Consider the following 16,464-nt stretch of genomic DNA (forward strand, 5'->3'; position numbering starts at 1 on the left):
TGAGAAAATAGATCTAACTTATAATATGAAGTCACCCTGATTAAGTCAACATATTAGAAGTGTCGATCTTAGTTTAATAAAAAACAATTTTACAAACCCTCGTCTTAACAAAAGTTCAAACATCTAAACATTCCAAATCAGAATTCAGAACTCTTCTGAATATCGTCTGTCGCTTCCACAACCACAGTTGTATGATCTTCCGCAAGAGGTTCTTTCTTTGATAAATCTATTGTTCGACCTTCTTGTGATATTTCTTCCTTGATTTCTTCCGTAACCATGGTCGTACGATCTTTACCCTTGTAGATATATTTGTGTAGATACTTAGTTGTCGCACTTCCATGAGATAGGCTTTGAACCTCAGAAAGTACTTTTGCATGAGGTGCTTTCATTGATATATCCATTTAGTAATCTTTCGAACTAACCCAAAGTTATGTTACTAAGTAAGGGAACCTGATCACAAAAGCAAGATTCAGTGAGTTAAGGGGTTTATTCGGGGTTTGTTTAACAAACCTTAAGCTTAGGTTTTCCTCGAACAAAACGTAATCTTAAGGTTTGTCCAAACAACACCTAATTACAAATCCAAAAAACCCTAAGAAAGAAAATGCAAAATTCTATGAGCATAATCTAATGAGCATGTTGGACAACAAAAAATATTAAGCAAGATCAACAGTCAATCGACTATAACAATTCTTTCAAGCACATTTCACATGGGTTACAAAATATTATTATCTTAGCTCTCCATTCATCAACTCAAGCTCATTTAATTCAAACAAATAAATAAAGTATGAAAACCTATACTAAATGGAAGTGAAAAACTTGAAGGAAGTGGATTTTTTTTAACTTCAAACACTTTAAACACCTTTAGCTTCAATGCAGACATCAACTTTGGAGATCTTTGCATAGTTTCAGTAATAAAAAAAAATGATTAACCGACATTATTGAGGCATTTAATTTATAGGTAGTAACGACTGGGTCCAATTATGATTCAAAGACCAACCGACATGAATATTAAAATTTTGGATACAGAAATCAAAGAGAAAAACTAACCTTGGTTGAAGCAGAAGCAAATTGTGGACTATTTTCTGGCGAAGAAAAATGAAGACCTAAAGAGATCCATCAAGGATGAGTTTTAGTTAAACAAATAATCCTAAAATCTAAGTAAACGTAATAGCAAAAATTAACAATAACCTGACGAAACTAATTTTAAATCTTCAACTACTGTTGATTATAGATACACACAAATAATACACATCCACTACCAAATCAAAGCAAAGCAGATTAAAAGATTCACTCCTGTGAGGAAAAACCAATTGTAAAAGAAAATAAAAAAAAGATGAGAGAGAGATTACCAAATGGGTTCTTGACACGAACAACTCTTAAAGCTCAGTTTCTGCACTTGAACCTGTCTTTTCCATTATCCTGGTCAAATGAAATTGAAGATCGAAAATTACTGAAAATTACCGAAAGAGAATGAACATGAAGATTATAGATACACCCAATTAAGATTCGGTTTGTACCAAAAACAACTGAGACAAACTAAATCAAAAACCTAAATCTATTGCCCTAAAACAGAAGAATCGGATTGAGAGTAAATCAAAGGCCTAAATCACCATTAATCATCATCAAACATCAACCTAAATAACATAATAAAAAACATATAACCTAAATAACATATCAAACCTGCGATGAGATAAAAGAGAGGGGGGATACCCACGTGAGAGATGGAAAAAGACTGTGTGTGAGATATTGAGAGGGGGGATGACATATCAACCCATGTTCTACTCACCCTGGATAGAGTTTCAAGATTGTTTTTCACCAAGGAGTATTCATGATTTATTTGGTGAAGACACTTCAAACACCGAAATCACAGTTCTCTGGCTCAGTCTTAAGAACATAATCAGACTTTCATGTTTAACCTAAATAGAATAGATCAAATAGAACTTGAGCAATTTCCAAAGCTAACACAAATATTCTTAACTCTATTTGCACCTACATTGTAAACCCAAACAAAATCAATCACAATTATCAAAATTTACATTTTACAAACTTGAGAATATAAATTTTTTAGCTAAAACTTTGTGAAAACTATTTTTTAGCCAAAACTTTATGAATTTGTCTCAGATAAAAACCTTTCTACAGATTAAACTTTCACCAAGTTACGCTTATCATTGTAGTCCAAGTTTAATCTTGCTTCGTTTTAAGGAGGTATTAGGTATAACACCAATTTTTTAGTTTCCCATACGAACCTATCTATATAGACGCATGAGCAGTTAAATGAGCCGCTCTGCCGAACGTGTACAAAGAAAAAGAAATTGAACTTGAATGCAAAATAATAACTTTAATCACACTGAAACCTAAAAGACCAAAAATTCAGCAAAAATGTATAGGAAAATAGGCGGCAAAATCCAGCAAACTTATATAGAATGACAAAATATTACCTGCGAAAGTTGCAATGAAAGAAATCGCACTAAACCTTAACAGGAAAAGAATTCACCGGAACTGTAGAGTGAAAGAGGCAAAAACATTTAGCAAACTATATAGGGAGAGAAGTGACAAAATAAGAGATTCGTTTATGATAACGCAAAAAATTGAGCACGGTACAATATAACCTTTTTAATTATAAAGAAAGATAACAAAAACAAAATAGAGCTTACAAAATCTGAAGTAACAGTTCGGCGATGTTGTCACCGAAACCTTCTTCAAAGCCTGTCAACAAAAAAATGAAAACAAAATAAATACCTTAACTAAATAAAAAGAAGGCATTTTAACCATTACATCAGATTTCGAAGCTAGCAGTCATATGAAACAACAATAAAGAGATCTGAGGCAAATTTTACTGAAATCATTTGAGATGCAAATATTAGTTAGCACTATGGTATGACTTTTGTGGTTCTGAGCCAAGGTGATCTGAGGCAAGGTGATTTGAAATCATTTGAGATGCAAATATCATTTGAGATTCAAAACCCTCTCACACCCAGGGAGAAGCCTCGGTGTATTACCAATAACAAAATCGGATTTTTTAGTCACAATGACAGTTCCAACTTTTTCTCAAGTTTCTGTAGTCCAATCAATTAAACCTCTTCGACTTTCAAATATCTGCACATTAATATCAATCACTAATATTTCATTATTGGAAATTATAATTCAAATTCAAAGAACAATCCCTAGTTTAAACAATGAAGATAGTCAACAGAAGTATTTAAAGCAAATGAATGGTATACCCTGACAGCAAGGAATCGTTCCGATAAGTCAATATGATCTTCTGAAACGGGTTCGACTTCGAACATATTATCTTCTGTAATGAGATCAATAATCAGTCAAATCGTTTATGACGCATAGAAAATTAGAAGTAACTATAGATGGGTTTAATGTAGAAAGAGAGATACCTCACTGATTTCTTCTTTGATGCTTCACCTTCCAGCTATAAAAGTGAAAAGATTAGATTTTTATTGCTGTTAAAGAATTTGAGAGTAAGAATAAATTAGGTGTTTCCTGAAAATCGTAGAAAAAGTGAAGAATAGTATGAGGACTCTTAACTTGATTCGACTTCGAACATATTATCTTCTGTAACCAACTTCAAGTGTTTAAGAACCCTAGTTTTCAATTTGAGTTACTGAACTCGCGAAACTCTAACTTCAGAAAACACCTAATTTAGAAGCCCTCTGAACTTCAGAAGCCCTCTGAAAACCTAATTTCTAAATTCTCTAAATTGTAGAAACCCTAACTTAAAAATCTCCAAATGACATAAACCCTGATTTCAGAAATTCCAAATTTAAACCCCTAAAGTGGAAAAAACCCCTAAATCACCTGTATAAACCGAGAGAGAGAGAGGTTTTGTGTCTGTGAGAGAGAGAGAGCGAGAGGGACATCCAGCAGCAAACCCTAACTCGATAGAACGATGGAGAGAGACCTACGATGAGAGAGGGAGAGAGAGAGAGAGAGATACTTGCGAGAGGAGATGAGCGACGTACCTGCGAGAGGAGATGAGTCGGAAGGAGCTGTTTGAAAATGGAAGATGAGGGAGGGAGAGTCGTGAGAAAGAAGACTGGGCGGGAAGATGAGGGAATGAGGTGTTTGGAAGGGTATTAGTGTAAAGAAGATGGCATCTTTCAAAAGATACTCTTTGTTATTATCTCAACCCTTGGATGAATTGTGATTAAATCTCAGCCCTCTATATTTAAGAGATGAAATTCCAGCCACTTGATATAACCTCATCAAACTAAATCTAGACCGTTGGGAGGAGGGGAAAAGATACCCTCCTCCCTTATTATATAGATTAAACAATAACAACAAAATTAGGAACACCGAGATAAAAGATCATCAACTAGAAATTCCTTTGATGATGGTAAAAGTATACAATATCGATTTTAGAGTGAGGGACTCAGAATTTCTCAAAGTAGAGAGTCAAAGAATCAAATTATTCAACAGGATGATGCAACACTTCTAGAGAGAAAAGCTTCTCGGAGAAAAATCAAAAGAGATGGAAGTATCAATCGTGCGTAAGAGTTAGAGTTTCGCTATCAAGAATCATAAGAGACAAAAGTAGAAGAGAGTCGAAGAAAAGAGAGAACACAAGGGTTGGCCTTCTTCTAGTTCATGTTCATGTTCATATTCATCCGAAGTTATGGGCAGGTAAATGAACACCCTAAACAAACGGACTCGGTGGTACGCCAAGTACGTCTCCTTGCCCGTGTCCGTTCGCTAAGCTGTTTTGACTAGCTCGGTCATCAGGTGCCTACGGGCCCTTCGGACGCGGGCGGGTTTCGAGCAGCGGGCCAAAATCGCACCCCTACTCTTAGCCCTTGCTTCATCACCTCCCCCTTCCCTACCTTTCTTCTCTGTTGCATCTCTCTGTCTCTTCCCCAAAAAAAAAACCATTCTAAAAGAAGGATCTCAAAAAGATGGCAGCATGGTTGGCGGCTCGACAAGCCGCTTCACTAACTCGACTTTCCTCTCCAAAATCTGTAGCTGAAGCCACTAAGCTTATCCAACGCCGTGGTCTTTCTGGTGGCGGAGGTACTACTAATCTTCCCTTCATCTCTCAACCCTCTTCCATTTACAAATCAATATCTTATTAACTTATTTCAGTTTTCTTCTTGCAATTTTACCTGAATCTGATTTTACTATAATAATTTCAGTCTCAGTTTGTTAATGATTCTGAATCGGATTCATATACCCTAATCAATCAGTAGTTTTTCCTGGGAATTAGGTTATGTTCTTGATTGATTTCTATCCTTTCACTTTCACATGATCTGATCATACCCAAATTCAATAAAAGATGTGTTTTTTTATAATACCCACATTTTAATCTTGTTAGTTCAAAAAAAAAAATAGTAGTTTGGTTTGATTACCAACTAAATCTCTGATATTGCCTAATGCTAAATAATTTGAGTGAAAATCAGAACTAAACTGTCGGGGAAACAATTTGATCCATACAAAATCAAAGATTTATCACTAATGCCCTGGCATTAGGGTTTCTGCCTTTTATTATTTCAGTATCATATATTTGGTCCTAGTCATTTTGTTTGTTGACATTTATAATGCAGAATTCGTAGTTTTTTTTTACTTATTTCTTTGCTTTATTTCAGATCATCATGGACCCCCAAAAGTGGACTTTTGGAAGGACCCAATGAGTCCATCGAAATGGAAAGAAGAACATGTAAGTCTATTGAATTCTATGCATCCTTTACCAACATAGTAGAGTCGAAGTCGATTCAGCTATTTTATCCGCGTTTGTGAAAATTTTGACAGAAATCCAGTGACAATGTTCATTGACACATTCTACTTGACATAGGAATATCGGATTGTTCAAATGACAATGTACAATGCCTTATTGACACATTCTACTTGAAATAGGATTATCGGATTGTTCAAATGGCAATGGGCTATGCCTTATTTACACAGCCTACTTGAAACAGGATTATCAGATTGTTCAAATGACAATCGGCAATGTAATATCGGCACATTATACTGGTCATAGGATTATCGGATTGTTCAAATGACAATAGGCAATGCCTTGTTGACACATTCTACTTGAAATAGGATTATCGGATTGATAAATTATACTTGACATTGGATTATTTGGTTGTTCGTTATTAACGTTTCACGGGATGCACATTTTCAACCCTTGGAAAAAGAAAATGTAACGGTTAGAATGTTAGACTATCTGTGCTAAGTAGCATGTCAAAAAGAATAGGCACCATTAAATGACAATAAGAAGTGTTGCAGCGGTTTCGATTTGAGGTATATACATATAATAAGGGATTCTAATGTCGTTATGACTTTTAAATTGTTGCAGTTTGTGATTGTCTCATTAACTGGGTGGGGAGTACTTTTCTACAGTAGTTACAAGTTCTTCACTGGCGGCAAGAAAGGACCGGAAGAGGTACTTTACTCTTAGGTCTTCATTTATTTTCTCCCATAAAGGAGTAACTTCTCTCGCATATGCCCTGTATAGACCATTACAACCTAACATAGCTAAAACCATTTTTATACTACTTACTTCTTATGTATGCTAAGTAATTAGCCCAAAGACTCGGTCTGAGCTCCGCTCAGAGTCTCGGATTGAGGCTCAGTATATCTGACTCCATGCCTAGTTACTTAGGAGCCATCATGTATAAATCTGTATTTGAAAACTTCCAATACTTTTTTCCTTCCCGTGCCTTTTTCTCTCCCTAAGACCAAAAATAAAAAGGTGGACTGGAGCCGAGTGCACCAATCTCAGCTAGGGTTACAGCTGAGTCTGAACTAACTCACCGTTCACGTGGGAGTCACACACACACACACATATATATATATATATGTATCAGATTCGTACAGTAACTGATCCCATGCATCTAGATTCTGGTCTGATATACTGATGCGGACTTTTTTTCCATTTTAATCCTATTCGCAAATATCTTATTATTGACCCAAATTCTTCGAAGGGCTTGATTACCATGTCAAAATCGAGAACCTCAATTCTCCAACACCTTTCCAGAACTAAAATCATCTATTTCTGAATTTTTCTGGGGAAAGTGAGTGATGGGTAATCTTGCCACCAAAGTATTTACTCTTTTCTGATGAGTTTGATCCCTCGCAAAAAATAATTAAGGCTAAGTTCTGGATTATTGTACAAATACTTAATGACCTATGTTTGCAGAAAATGGCCGAAGCAACTCATTAGGCGTGCGTGGGAGCTGGGAAAGAAAAAAAGGCTCACATGTTCGTCGAAGCTTGCTCCTTGACAATTTAATCCCCAATTTCACTTGGAAATAAATGTTTCAATTACAATATAGTCCTCTCAATGAAGGATTTTTTTCTTTTCTTTCAAGACAGCCGAGTGTTTGTTTGTTTCTCAATCTCTTGAATGATATGTTAGGGTAATGGCTCATTTCAATGCTTTGTATTCATCCAATTTAGAAGAAACGTGTTTGAATGGTGAAAACACTGGATCCAACTTAATGTTTTTTTTTTCGTAAAAAGAAATCAACACCCCAACTTGACCATTTGGATAATGAGACAGAACGGGAGAGACAGCCTTGAGGGCAGTACGGGTCGTAGTCAAATAAAAAAAACGAAAGAGATGTATGCTGATTATTAAAATTTTATTTCTATTTCTCGGCACTTATGAGTATTCAAATAACATAACTAAAAACAATCGAAATCTGATGGACTAATTTCCTCCACCACAATCAATGAACTATATTACAAACCTTTAAGCATAAATTAACGGCGAAAAACGCCCATATAAAATGGCAGAAAACTAAGGATATAAACCTTCTTGACTGTAATTCTCCACCATTCTCCTATAGCAAATTCGAGAATGACCAGTTTGTTTTTGTTATTTCTGTCGACTTCAGAAGACGATTCAAGATATATTGTTTCTTCTCTCTTATCTTCCGCGTGGATTCACTAGCTGAGAGAAAACTGCACTGGTTGCAGCATCTTCTGCATCATCGTCGGTTCCTGAAGTCACCCCATCAATTATACTCATACTGTTATCAAATGGCCCAAGCGGCGTTAATGGAATTCCTGGTATATGGTTTGTGCTATTATCATCTGGTTCAGATAATGCAGATGAAGTTTCCTCAAGTTGAAGAGCATATTCAAGGTTCCATAAAACATCCCCCATTGTTGGTCTATCGACACCATATTCCGCCAAACAATTCTCAGCCGTCTCACCGAACTTCTTGAGAGAAGCTGGATTCACCTTTCCTGTTAATTTTGGGTCCATTATCTGATCCAACATTCCTTTCTTCTGCCAAATCATTGCCCATTCTGCTATATTAACTTGTTCTCTTGGAAGAACAGGGTTCAGAGCTGGCCTAGTACAGAGAACTTCCATTAAAACAACCCCAAATGAGTAAACATCCGATTTCTCCGTTAGTTGTTGTCTCCTGAAGTATTCCGGATCAAGGTACCCGAAACTACCCTTGACTGCTGTACTAACATGGGTTTGATCTAGAGCTGGACCAGTTTTTGAAAGCCCAAAATCGGCAACTTTTGCAACAAAATTTTCATCCAAGAGAATGTTGGTAGTTTTTACGTCTCGATGGATAATGCCTTGAGTTGCTCCTGTATGAAGATAATGAAGTCCTCTTGCTGCTCCAATACAAATTTCAAGTCTTTGTTTCCATGAAAGAGATGGAAGATCCGACCCATAAAGATGACTTCTGAGAGGCCCATTAGCCATGTATTCGTAAACCAGGATCATTTCTGACCGTTCATCACAGTAGCCTATAAGAGAGACAAGATGTCTATGTCGAAGTTTTGATAACATTTCGATCTCAGTTCTGAACTCAGCCAAACCTTGTTGAGATCTAGGGTTTCCTCTCTTTACAGCGACATTGGTTCCATCATCAAGTATACCCTTGTAAACCCGACCGAATCCTCCGACCCCAAGAAGTAAATTTTCATCGAACTTATTTGTTGCTTCTGTGATTTCTTGAAACGAGAAGAATCGACCGAGATTTGATGAGGCCAATGAAATGCAACTTGCAGTTCCACTCTTTTGTGAAACTGTGGAACCTTTAGTCATGGTCTGTGAGTTCCCATATAGAGGAAGTGATAGCCATGGATGACCTTGGTGAGGAGTCTTTGATTTACGAGCTTTCGTGTAGCAATAACACAAAGCTATCAAACCCAAAGCTCCCAAAACTCCAAGAATCGACCCGACAATAATCCAAATCTTGCTCTTCGAGGATGATTTAGGAAGAAGGTGTTCAACCGGGGAAAACCCGTGCAAACTTCTAGCATCATTGCTAATCTTCATTACCTCTAATCCATTCAACATTGCATTGCCGATTTCTGCCACATCATCTGGTCCAACACTCACGGTCAAAGTATTTGTTGCCTCCGTGGAGGAATTTGAGACGAAGTCTTTGTAATAAGGTATAGCCAATCCGCCCGTTAGGGCAGACAAATCAAGACTCGCAGCCATATTAGAGTTCACAAAAGCATTGAATACAAGATTATTCATAGATAAACTCATGATATCACAGAAGTGAAAGCGTATAAAATAGGTGAAATCCGGATCAACGGGGAAGACCCATGTTATATTGAAATCCACATTTGCAACATTTGCATTTCCCATGGTTTCTGCAGTTGCATAAACCCAATTTGGCGCAGTTTCGGGTGTGAGATTGGAAGGATATTTTAGGGTTGCAGGATTAGTAGAAACATTCACAGCAGAGCTATTAACATGAAGATATTTCTCATCATTTTCCCAAGTTCTTCCTAATGTGTCATTTAAAGGAGTAATAAGGGGGCCACCCATATTCAACCGATAAACGGTTTCATAAGCAAGACTAGAGAGACCACTATACGGGCGAGAGGGGGTTAAAGCTAGTGCTTGATCAGGAATCAACTGGTATGGAACTGATACAACTTCGATCCCATTCACAAACGTGACCGAATTATTGGATGGAATAAAAGTTAGTGTTAAAGAATCAGTTGTCACATTGACCGAATATTCCTTGATTAGATAAGAACCATTATAGTTCTTGAAGGTGAAATTGTTCAAAAGGACATAGTTTTCTGTAACTACTGTGATTGGAACAGACTGAAGATTATTGTTAGAATCGGCACGAGGATAGAAATAAAGACGGATCCAATGCCTACCCTGTTCTAAGATATCAAATTTATATGAAGATGGACCCGAAAAGATCCGAACGGATTGAAATATAGGAGATGGAGCACTAGATTTGGAGGTAGAAGTGAATGAATTTCCTTGAGTTTTTAACACAAATGAAGATTGTTTAGTATCAGGAACAAAAGTTCTACCTTGAAGAGACACATTTGTTGAAGACCCACAAGAAATCAAGTAGTTATCAACAGGATTAAATTCAGCATTAGAGCAATTAAGCAAAACCCCACTAAGAAAAACAGCAACAACTAATGAAACCCACTTCATTACTAGTCTCATCTTCACTCAAACTGAATCCTCAAAACCCAAATCTCAAAGTTCTAAGAAACCCACTTTGAAACTCAAGCTTTTCTAAGAAACCCAGATCTCATAAAACTAGTACAACCCAAATCTTCAAAGTTATCAATAACCCTAGATCTCCATTTTTTTCTACCAAAGAAGTTCTAATAATTCATATAATGAAACAGAAGGAAACCCAAAAAATGAGTTCACTTGACTCCTAAAACTCAAAAATTAGAACTGATATTTTAAACAAACAGATTAAACAACAAACATACCTCTACTGTATTAGAGATTTGGGTAGGAATGCCAAATAGAAAAATCACATCAAAATGCAACCATGAAGGACCATTGATTGAATCTTTTTTGCTACTCAAATAGTTCTTTCCAGCCTATTCAGGCTGTCATTTACAGAGCAAAAAAGGACCCCACTAAAAGTAATATGAAACTGCAAATTTATATCACCTCCTCCATTCCCTGTTATCACTTTCTCTCTCCATCCCTTATATATATATTTTTTTTATCAAGTTTGGATTTTTAATACTACCCAGTATCTAAAAACAGCTAATGAGAACTAATAATACTAATAAAGAACAGAAACCGCCATGAAAACTCTGAAAGTGAGCTTTTCTTTTCTAATCTTATAATAAGGATAGAAATTGATACTTATTTTAATGCAGAAGTAGGTGGGACCAACTTGTTATTGGGCCCACTTCATTAACGCGGAATACGGCAACGGTCGTTAAAAAACGGTGATGGAATCGGTTATTATTATTATTGATTAGACTCAAATTCAATAGTCATCCATTTTACCTCGAGTCGAACTTGAGACTTCGGAAGGGTTGGATTTGTGTCAACAACACTATCAACCACTTGGACAACCAGATATTGACGTCTCTTTCAAATTGTTGAATGGATAGTTTAAATTATTTCTATTAACGGTTAACCATTTCTTTAGTTTTTAAAACTATATTTTTCAGTGATACACAGTCGGGTAGATTGACATTAAACTATTAATACAACCTAACTCATTTGAAGTAATGTTGAAACAACACTCCATATTGGTTAACCCGTCACGAGGTGCCATGATCCAACACGAACACATGAGCCACTACAAAACGTCAACCACCATTGGTACTCTTGTACGTCAAGCCCATGTGCTCAAGTGACTTCAAAACACGATCAAAAATATGGCCAATGTTAGTAGTGCAATAATCATGGATCTTCTACTAGAGTTAAAAAGTGAATGCGACAATGCATTAAGTACGTTTTTGAAAAAAGTCCCACATCTTGACGACCTAAACTCTCATATAAGGTGATAAGCGCGAGGTGGGTGCAAACTTTGTCATCTGGCCACGGCACAATCTATTTATTAATAGATATGTAGTGTGTCTGCATGTCGCATACCTTTGACGGGTTAGGTCCACACAACTCACTCATCGTAAACCACTAGTTTTATTTTATCTCTCCATCTTCTTTCTTCTCCTTATACTTACTATTCTTTACTCATTTTGAGCTTGCACGAAGATCTTTCAAAATTGTCTTTTAGATCCACAATCTGAAAAAGATGGGTAAAATCCTGAAATATAAGCCGTAAATTTTCTAAGTTATATAAAATTGAAAACTTGACATTAGCCTTATCTAAGTACAACTTAAAGATTAAATAAATGCATTTCCCATTTTTTAAAGATCAAATACAACAAAATTATCACCAATTAAACCTAATTATGTAAACTCTCCAGCTTAAGTTGTTGCACATGGTGTTTAGACTTTTAGGCTCTAAAGTAATCGGTAAACAACAATATTATTAGTATATATATTATATCTTCCTCCCCACCATTATTATTCCTTTAGTGGTTGAGACATGTTGTATTTAACCTATCTTTTTTCTCTCTCTCTCTCTATCCAAAGGGATATATGGTCACCAGTGTCACATGCAAATGTTCTCTTTTCTCAAATATGAGGAAAACGCGTGACCCCACTCTAACAATGGTCAAACTATTTTAATTTAAATGACCTAAATTTTACTACAAGAACTTTGATAAAGAAAACAAAAAATGTGAGAATAATTTTATAGGAGGAGAATGTTGTCTAGACGTCTAGTAATTAGGAATATAATGTCTAAGTCATCTCGCACTTGTCTAAGCAAACAATTTTTCTTTTGAAGAAAGTGTAAAAGATTTGGGCGTGTTTGTTAGCAAATGTCGTTGACTAAGATCTGACTGGCGAGGCCTTTCTTTTAGACTTCTTATTAGCATGGTATCAAAATTCTTGTATAATATCCCCTGAAAAGTGCAAGGAGTAGTGAAGTTTTAGTTTTGTAAAAAGAAAATCCAACCTATACATCAAGTCAGAAACAAAATCTAAGGTGATATGAAACGGTTTTTTTTTTGTTGAACTAGCTACATAAATTATAAAACAGTGTTATTACAATATTTATTAACTAAAATACATGGTATGTTCTCTCATATCTTGCTCGCATTTTTCTTTCTAGCCCATTTTGCTAGTCTGTCTGCACTAAAGTTGAGCTCTCTGTAAATATACTTGAATTTCACCACTTCAAATTCTTTCCTGATATCATTGATTTTGCTAGTGTGAATTAAAGATTGCCAGTTCACCTTATGCCGTTTGTTGTGGAGATGTTTGATGAGGTTGATATTATCACTTTCTACTATTATATTCTTGAGATGATTTTCTTTCGCCCATTCGAGGCCGAGTAAGATTGCCATCGCCTCTCCTTCTTCGCTATTTCTGGCTCTTGTGGATTTCACCTTCGCTGCTATGAATTTAGAATCTGCATTGTGAGCGATGAAACTAATTCCCAAATTGGATGTTACCTCGGTAAAAGACGCATCAACATTCACTTTCGTAAAATTTTGAGGCGGAGGGAGCCATTTTTCATTAGTTTTATTCTTGGTTTTAGTCTTATTGATACTGGTTTTAGGAAAGTTCTCGATCATTCTAATAATTTTGTTGATATCATTAATTTCATGCTGAAAGCAATGATGTGTCTCACTTTCCAAAGGATCCATAAAATTGTAGCAAAGTGAATATTTTCAGTGGTATGACAAAGATGAGGATGTTTTTCCCAAGAGAATATCTAATCAGTAATGGAAGTAATATTTTCAGATATAACATTGAAATTAAACCAGATGTTTTTAGCTAAAGCGCAGTGTAAAAGAGCATGTTCAATAGATTCTATACTACTGCAATTAGGACAGGTAATATTATTGTCTATATATTTACCGATTCTTTCCCTGACTGGGAGAGCTTTAGTGCAGATCTTCCAGATGAACATTTTGATGCGCGGGACTGCCGGGAGAGACCAAATAAACTTTCAGTTCTGGTTACTAGCGTTGTGGTTGATGTTATTGTTGCTGAGGTGTTGGTACATAGATGCTACCGTGAATTTGCCTGTATTCGTAAGTTTCCACTCTTTACCTTCACTGTTCACCAGGATAGCTTTAATCAGATTCTGGATATTGATATCGAAAATTCCTCTGAGAACTTCGTCATTCCAATTGTTATTCGTGATGAGCTGAGATACTTTGGTAAGATCGGAATGATTGCTATTCTGAATAGTACCATTGATTTCTGGTATCCAGTTGTCTTTCCATATGTCAATATCCTTACCCGACTGTACTTCCCAAATCGAAAGATCTTCCAGACGGCCGTAGTGTTTTCTGATCGTTTTCCAATTCCAGGAATGTTGAGCTTTAGCCGGGCCTGGGGTGTTGGAGTGAGGAAAGTACTTGGCCTTGAGCAGATTAACCCAAATTGCATTCGGTTCAGTCTTGATACGCCATGCCAGTTTGGAGAGAAGAGCAGTATTATCCAACTCTGGAAAGTGAAGCCCGAGGCCGCCAAGAGGTTTAGGAATGCAGATACTTGACCAAGCTTTGGTGCAAATACCTTTCGACTTACCCCACCAGAAGTTCCGTTGAACGGCCTTGATGCTTTTGCTAATTCCTTTCGAAATTGCGAAGCATTGCATCTGGTATCGGGGTACGGCCGCCGCGACGGCGGAAATGACCACCGTGCGACCAGCCTGAGATAGGAACGAGTGGTTCAACTTGTTGAGCTTATTCTTGATCTGCTCCAGAATATCCTTGAATACAGTGTGGTTTTCTGAGCTCCGATGAAGAGCTGGCCTCCCAGATATTTCTCTGACGCGGACGCGTATCGAACTTTCATGGTGCGCATGATCATACGTTTGAATTTGGGATGAGAGTTCTTCGAGTAAAATATATTAGATTTGGCGTAGTTAATCAGCTGACCCGAGCTAGCGCAGAAGTCTTGGAGAATCTTCTTGAGGTTATGGATGTTGTCTATGGTGTTCTTGCCGAAAATGATGCAATCGTCAGCGAAGAGAAGATGGGAAATCTCCATATTATTCTTGTTGATAGGAAAGCCTTGAAATTTATCTTGAGTATTGTTCGCCATCAATTTACGACTAAGGCTTTCCATGGCTAAGGTAAAGAGGAAAGGGGATAGTGGGTCACCTTGACGAATGCCTCTAGACGGGTAAAATGTTTGACCAGGCCGACCGTTAATAAGCACCGACAAAGAAGAAGTTGAGATGCAGGTATTGATCATCTTAATCCAATGATCATCATAGCCAAGATTCTTCATGATGTCCGAGAGGAAATTTCATTCTATTCTATCAAACGCTTTGGACATGTCTAACTTGAGCCAAAATAACCCGCCGGCCCCTTCATCTTTTTGAAAGAGTGGATAAGCTCCTGACCCATAATGATGTTATCTGTGATCTGACGACCCTGGACAAAAGCTGCTTGGAACGGGGAGATGATGTGGTCTAAAGTGTGTTTGAAACGTTCCGCCAATATCTTTGTAATGATTTTGTATGTGGTGTTCAGGAGACTGATAGGCCGATAATCCGCTGGGGTTTGGGGGATAGGAGTTTTGGAGATAAGACAGATATGTGTATGATTAATCTCAGGTGGAAGGTGAGTTGTTCTGAAGAAATTCTGAACCAGATCATATATATCTTCACTAATAGTCTCCCAATTAGACTGAAAGAAGAAGGGAGGATAGCCATCTGGGCCCGGGGCTGCTTCCTTTTTAAGACTTTGAATCGCCCAGTTAATATCTTCCTTCTCGGGGATAGCTAAAAGAGCACTGTTCTGATCTCTAGTGATAATGGGAGTGAAGAGGTTTAAGATATCCTGATCTTTGTTTGGGTTGATCGTCGTACTAATATCTAAGAGATGAGAATTGAAAACCTCATAAATATCTTTAATTTCTTCTTCCAATCTCCATTTTTATCTTTAACCGCGTTGATAGTATTGGTTCTGTTGCGTTGAATAGCCTGAGAGTGGAAAAATTTAGTATTCTTGTCACCTACCGTGATAAAGTTGTTTCTAGACTTTTCCTTCCATAGGCTTTCTTGTTGTTTGTAGAGCTCCTCGAGTTGGAAATTAAGGTTGCGTTCTTCTTCTTTTGAGCTGCTATTCTGAAGACTGTTAGTGATGTGATTGATGTTATTCTCTATGTTACTAAACACTCTCTTATTCTAATTAGATAATTTTCTGCTGAGCTTTCTGAGGTTTTGTTGAATATTGTTGGGGTTCTGGTATTGTTTGATGTGATTCCAGTTATCCGCGATATAGTTGAAGCATTCAGGGTGCGTCATCCAAGTTCTGATAAACTTGAAAGGTTTTGGGGTGTTATGATTAGAGCCCTTGTAGTCTAGAAGAATAGGCGAATGGTCGGATCCGATAGCTTCAACATGGGTGACTCCATACGATGGAAAGAGGTTAAGCCAAGAAAGATTAGCCATAGCCCTATCCAGCCTATCTTGGATCAGGTTCTCACCAAGTTGTTTATTGCTCCAGGTGTACGGAGAACCCTTGTAACCTAAGTCTAATAATCCTAATTTGTTGATGAACTCTAAAATTTGAGGAATATTAGAATGGGATCCTTTAGATCCACCAAACTTTTCTATGGGATCCAAAATAGAATTGAGGTCACCTATCATCACCCAAGGGTTCTCTTGATCTTGGTTCAGCTGACTAAGCGTATTCCACGGCTTGAATTTG

The 16,464-nt window shown here is 36.9% G+C and overlaps 2 protein-coding genes and 1 long non-coding RNA gene across 7 annotated transcripts; 1 reads left to right on the forward strand and 2 right to left on the reverse strand.

The window, feature by feature from the left end:
- Positions 1–4,234, reverse strand: LOC147550688 (uncharacterized). Of its 5 annotated transcripts, XR_015238612.1 has the most exons (11): positions 3,972–4,047; positions 3,808–3,882; positions 3,387–3,452; positions 3,222–3,295; positions 3,000–3,096; positions 2,655–2,706; positions 2,439–2,499; positions 1,787–1,916; positions 1,350–1,419; positions 1,048–1,103; positions 1–450 (listed from the first exon to the last, which is right to left on the reverse strand). It is a non-coding gene; the product is annotated as an uncharacterized LOC147550688 (long non-coding RNA). The 5 variants fall into 5 exon arrangements; XR_015238610.1 differs by lacking the exon at positions 3,808–3,882 and having other exon boundaries at positions 3,972–4,059; XR_015238614.1 differs by lacking the exon at positions 3,808–3,882 and having other exon boundaries at positions 2,838–3,096; positions 3,387–3,421; positions 3,972–4,051.
- Positions 4,235–4,614: 380 nt separating this feature from the next.
- On the forward strand, positions 4,615–7,426 carry LOC147550689 (uncharacterized). The gene is made up of 4 exons (XM_086667849.1): positions 4,615–5,016; positions 5,589–5,659; positions 6,299–6,385; positions 7,142–7,426. Exons 1-4 carry the CDS (start codon positions 4,902–4,904, stop codon positions 7,163–7,165), a joined length of 297 nt encoding a protein of 98 aa, XP_086523975.1. The 5' UTR covers positions 4,615–4,901; the 3' UTR covers positions 7,166–7,426.
- A 143-nt stretch (positions 7,427–7,569) lies between these two features.
- Positions 7,570–11,053, reverse strand: THE1 (protein kinase family protein). Its single transcript, XM_086667848.1, has one exon. It carries the CDS (start codon positions 10,403–10,405, stop codon positions 7,874–7,876), a length of 2,532 nt encoding a protein of 843 aa, XP_086523974.1. The 5' UTR covers positions 10,406–11,053; the 3' UTR covers positions 7,570–7,873.
- Between the last annotated feature and the right edge of the window lie 5,411 nt (positions 11,054–16,464).

Source organism: Eschscholzia californica, unplaced genomic scaffold (assembly GCF_041429995.1).
Source record: "Eschscholzia californica isolate CP2 unplaced genomic scaffold, dmEscCali1.0.p SCAF_3, whole genome shotgun sequence".
Taxonomy (NCBI): domain Eukaryota; kingdom Viridiplantae; phylum Streptophyta; class Magnoliopsida; order Ranunculales; family Papaveraceae; genus Eschscholzia; species Eschscholzia californica.

Excerpts from the sequence above, each read along its gene's own strand:
- THE1 (XM_086667848.1), bottom strand. The coding sequence starts at position 10,405 with ATGAGACTAGTAATGAAGTGGGTTTCATTAGTTGTTGCTGTTTTTCTT.
- LOC147550689 (XM_086667849.1), top strand. The coding sequence starts at position 4,902 with ATGGCAGCATGGTTGGCGGCTCGACAAGCCGCTTCACTAACTCGACTT. Across the intron at positions 5,017-5,588 it reads TGGTCTTTCTGGTGGCGGAG|ATCATCATGGACCCCCAAAA; the intron begins GTACTACTAATC and ends GCTTTATTTCAG. Across the intron at positions 5,660-6,298 it reads CGAAATGGAAAGAAGAACAT|TTTGTGATTGTCTCATTAAC; the intron begins GTAAGTCTATTG and ends AAATTGTTGCAG.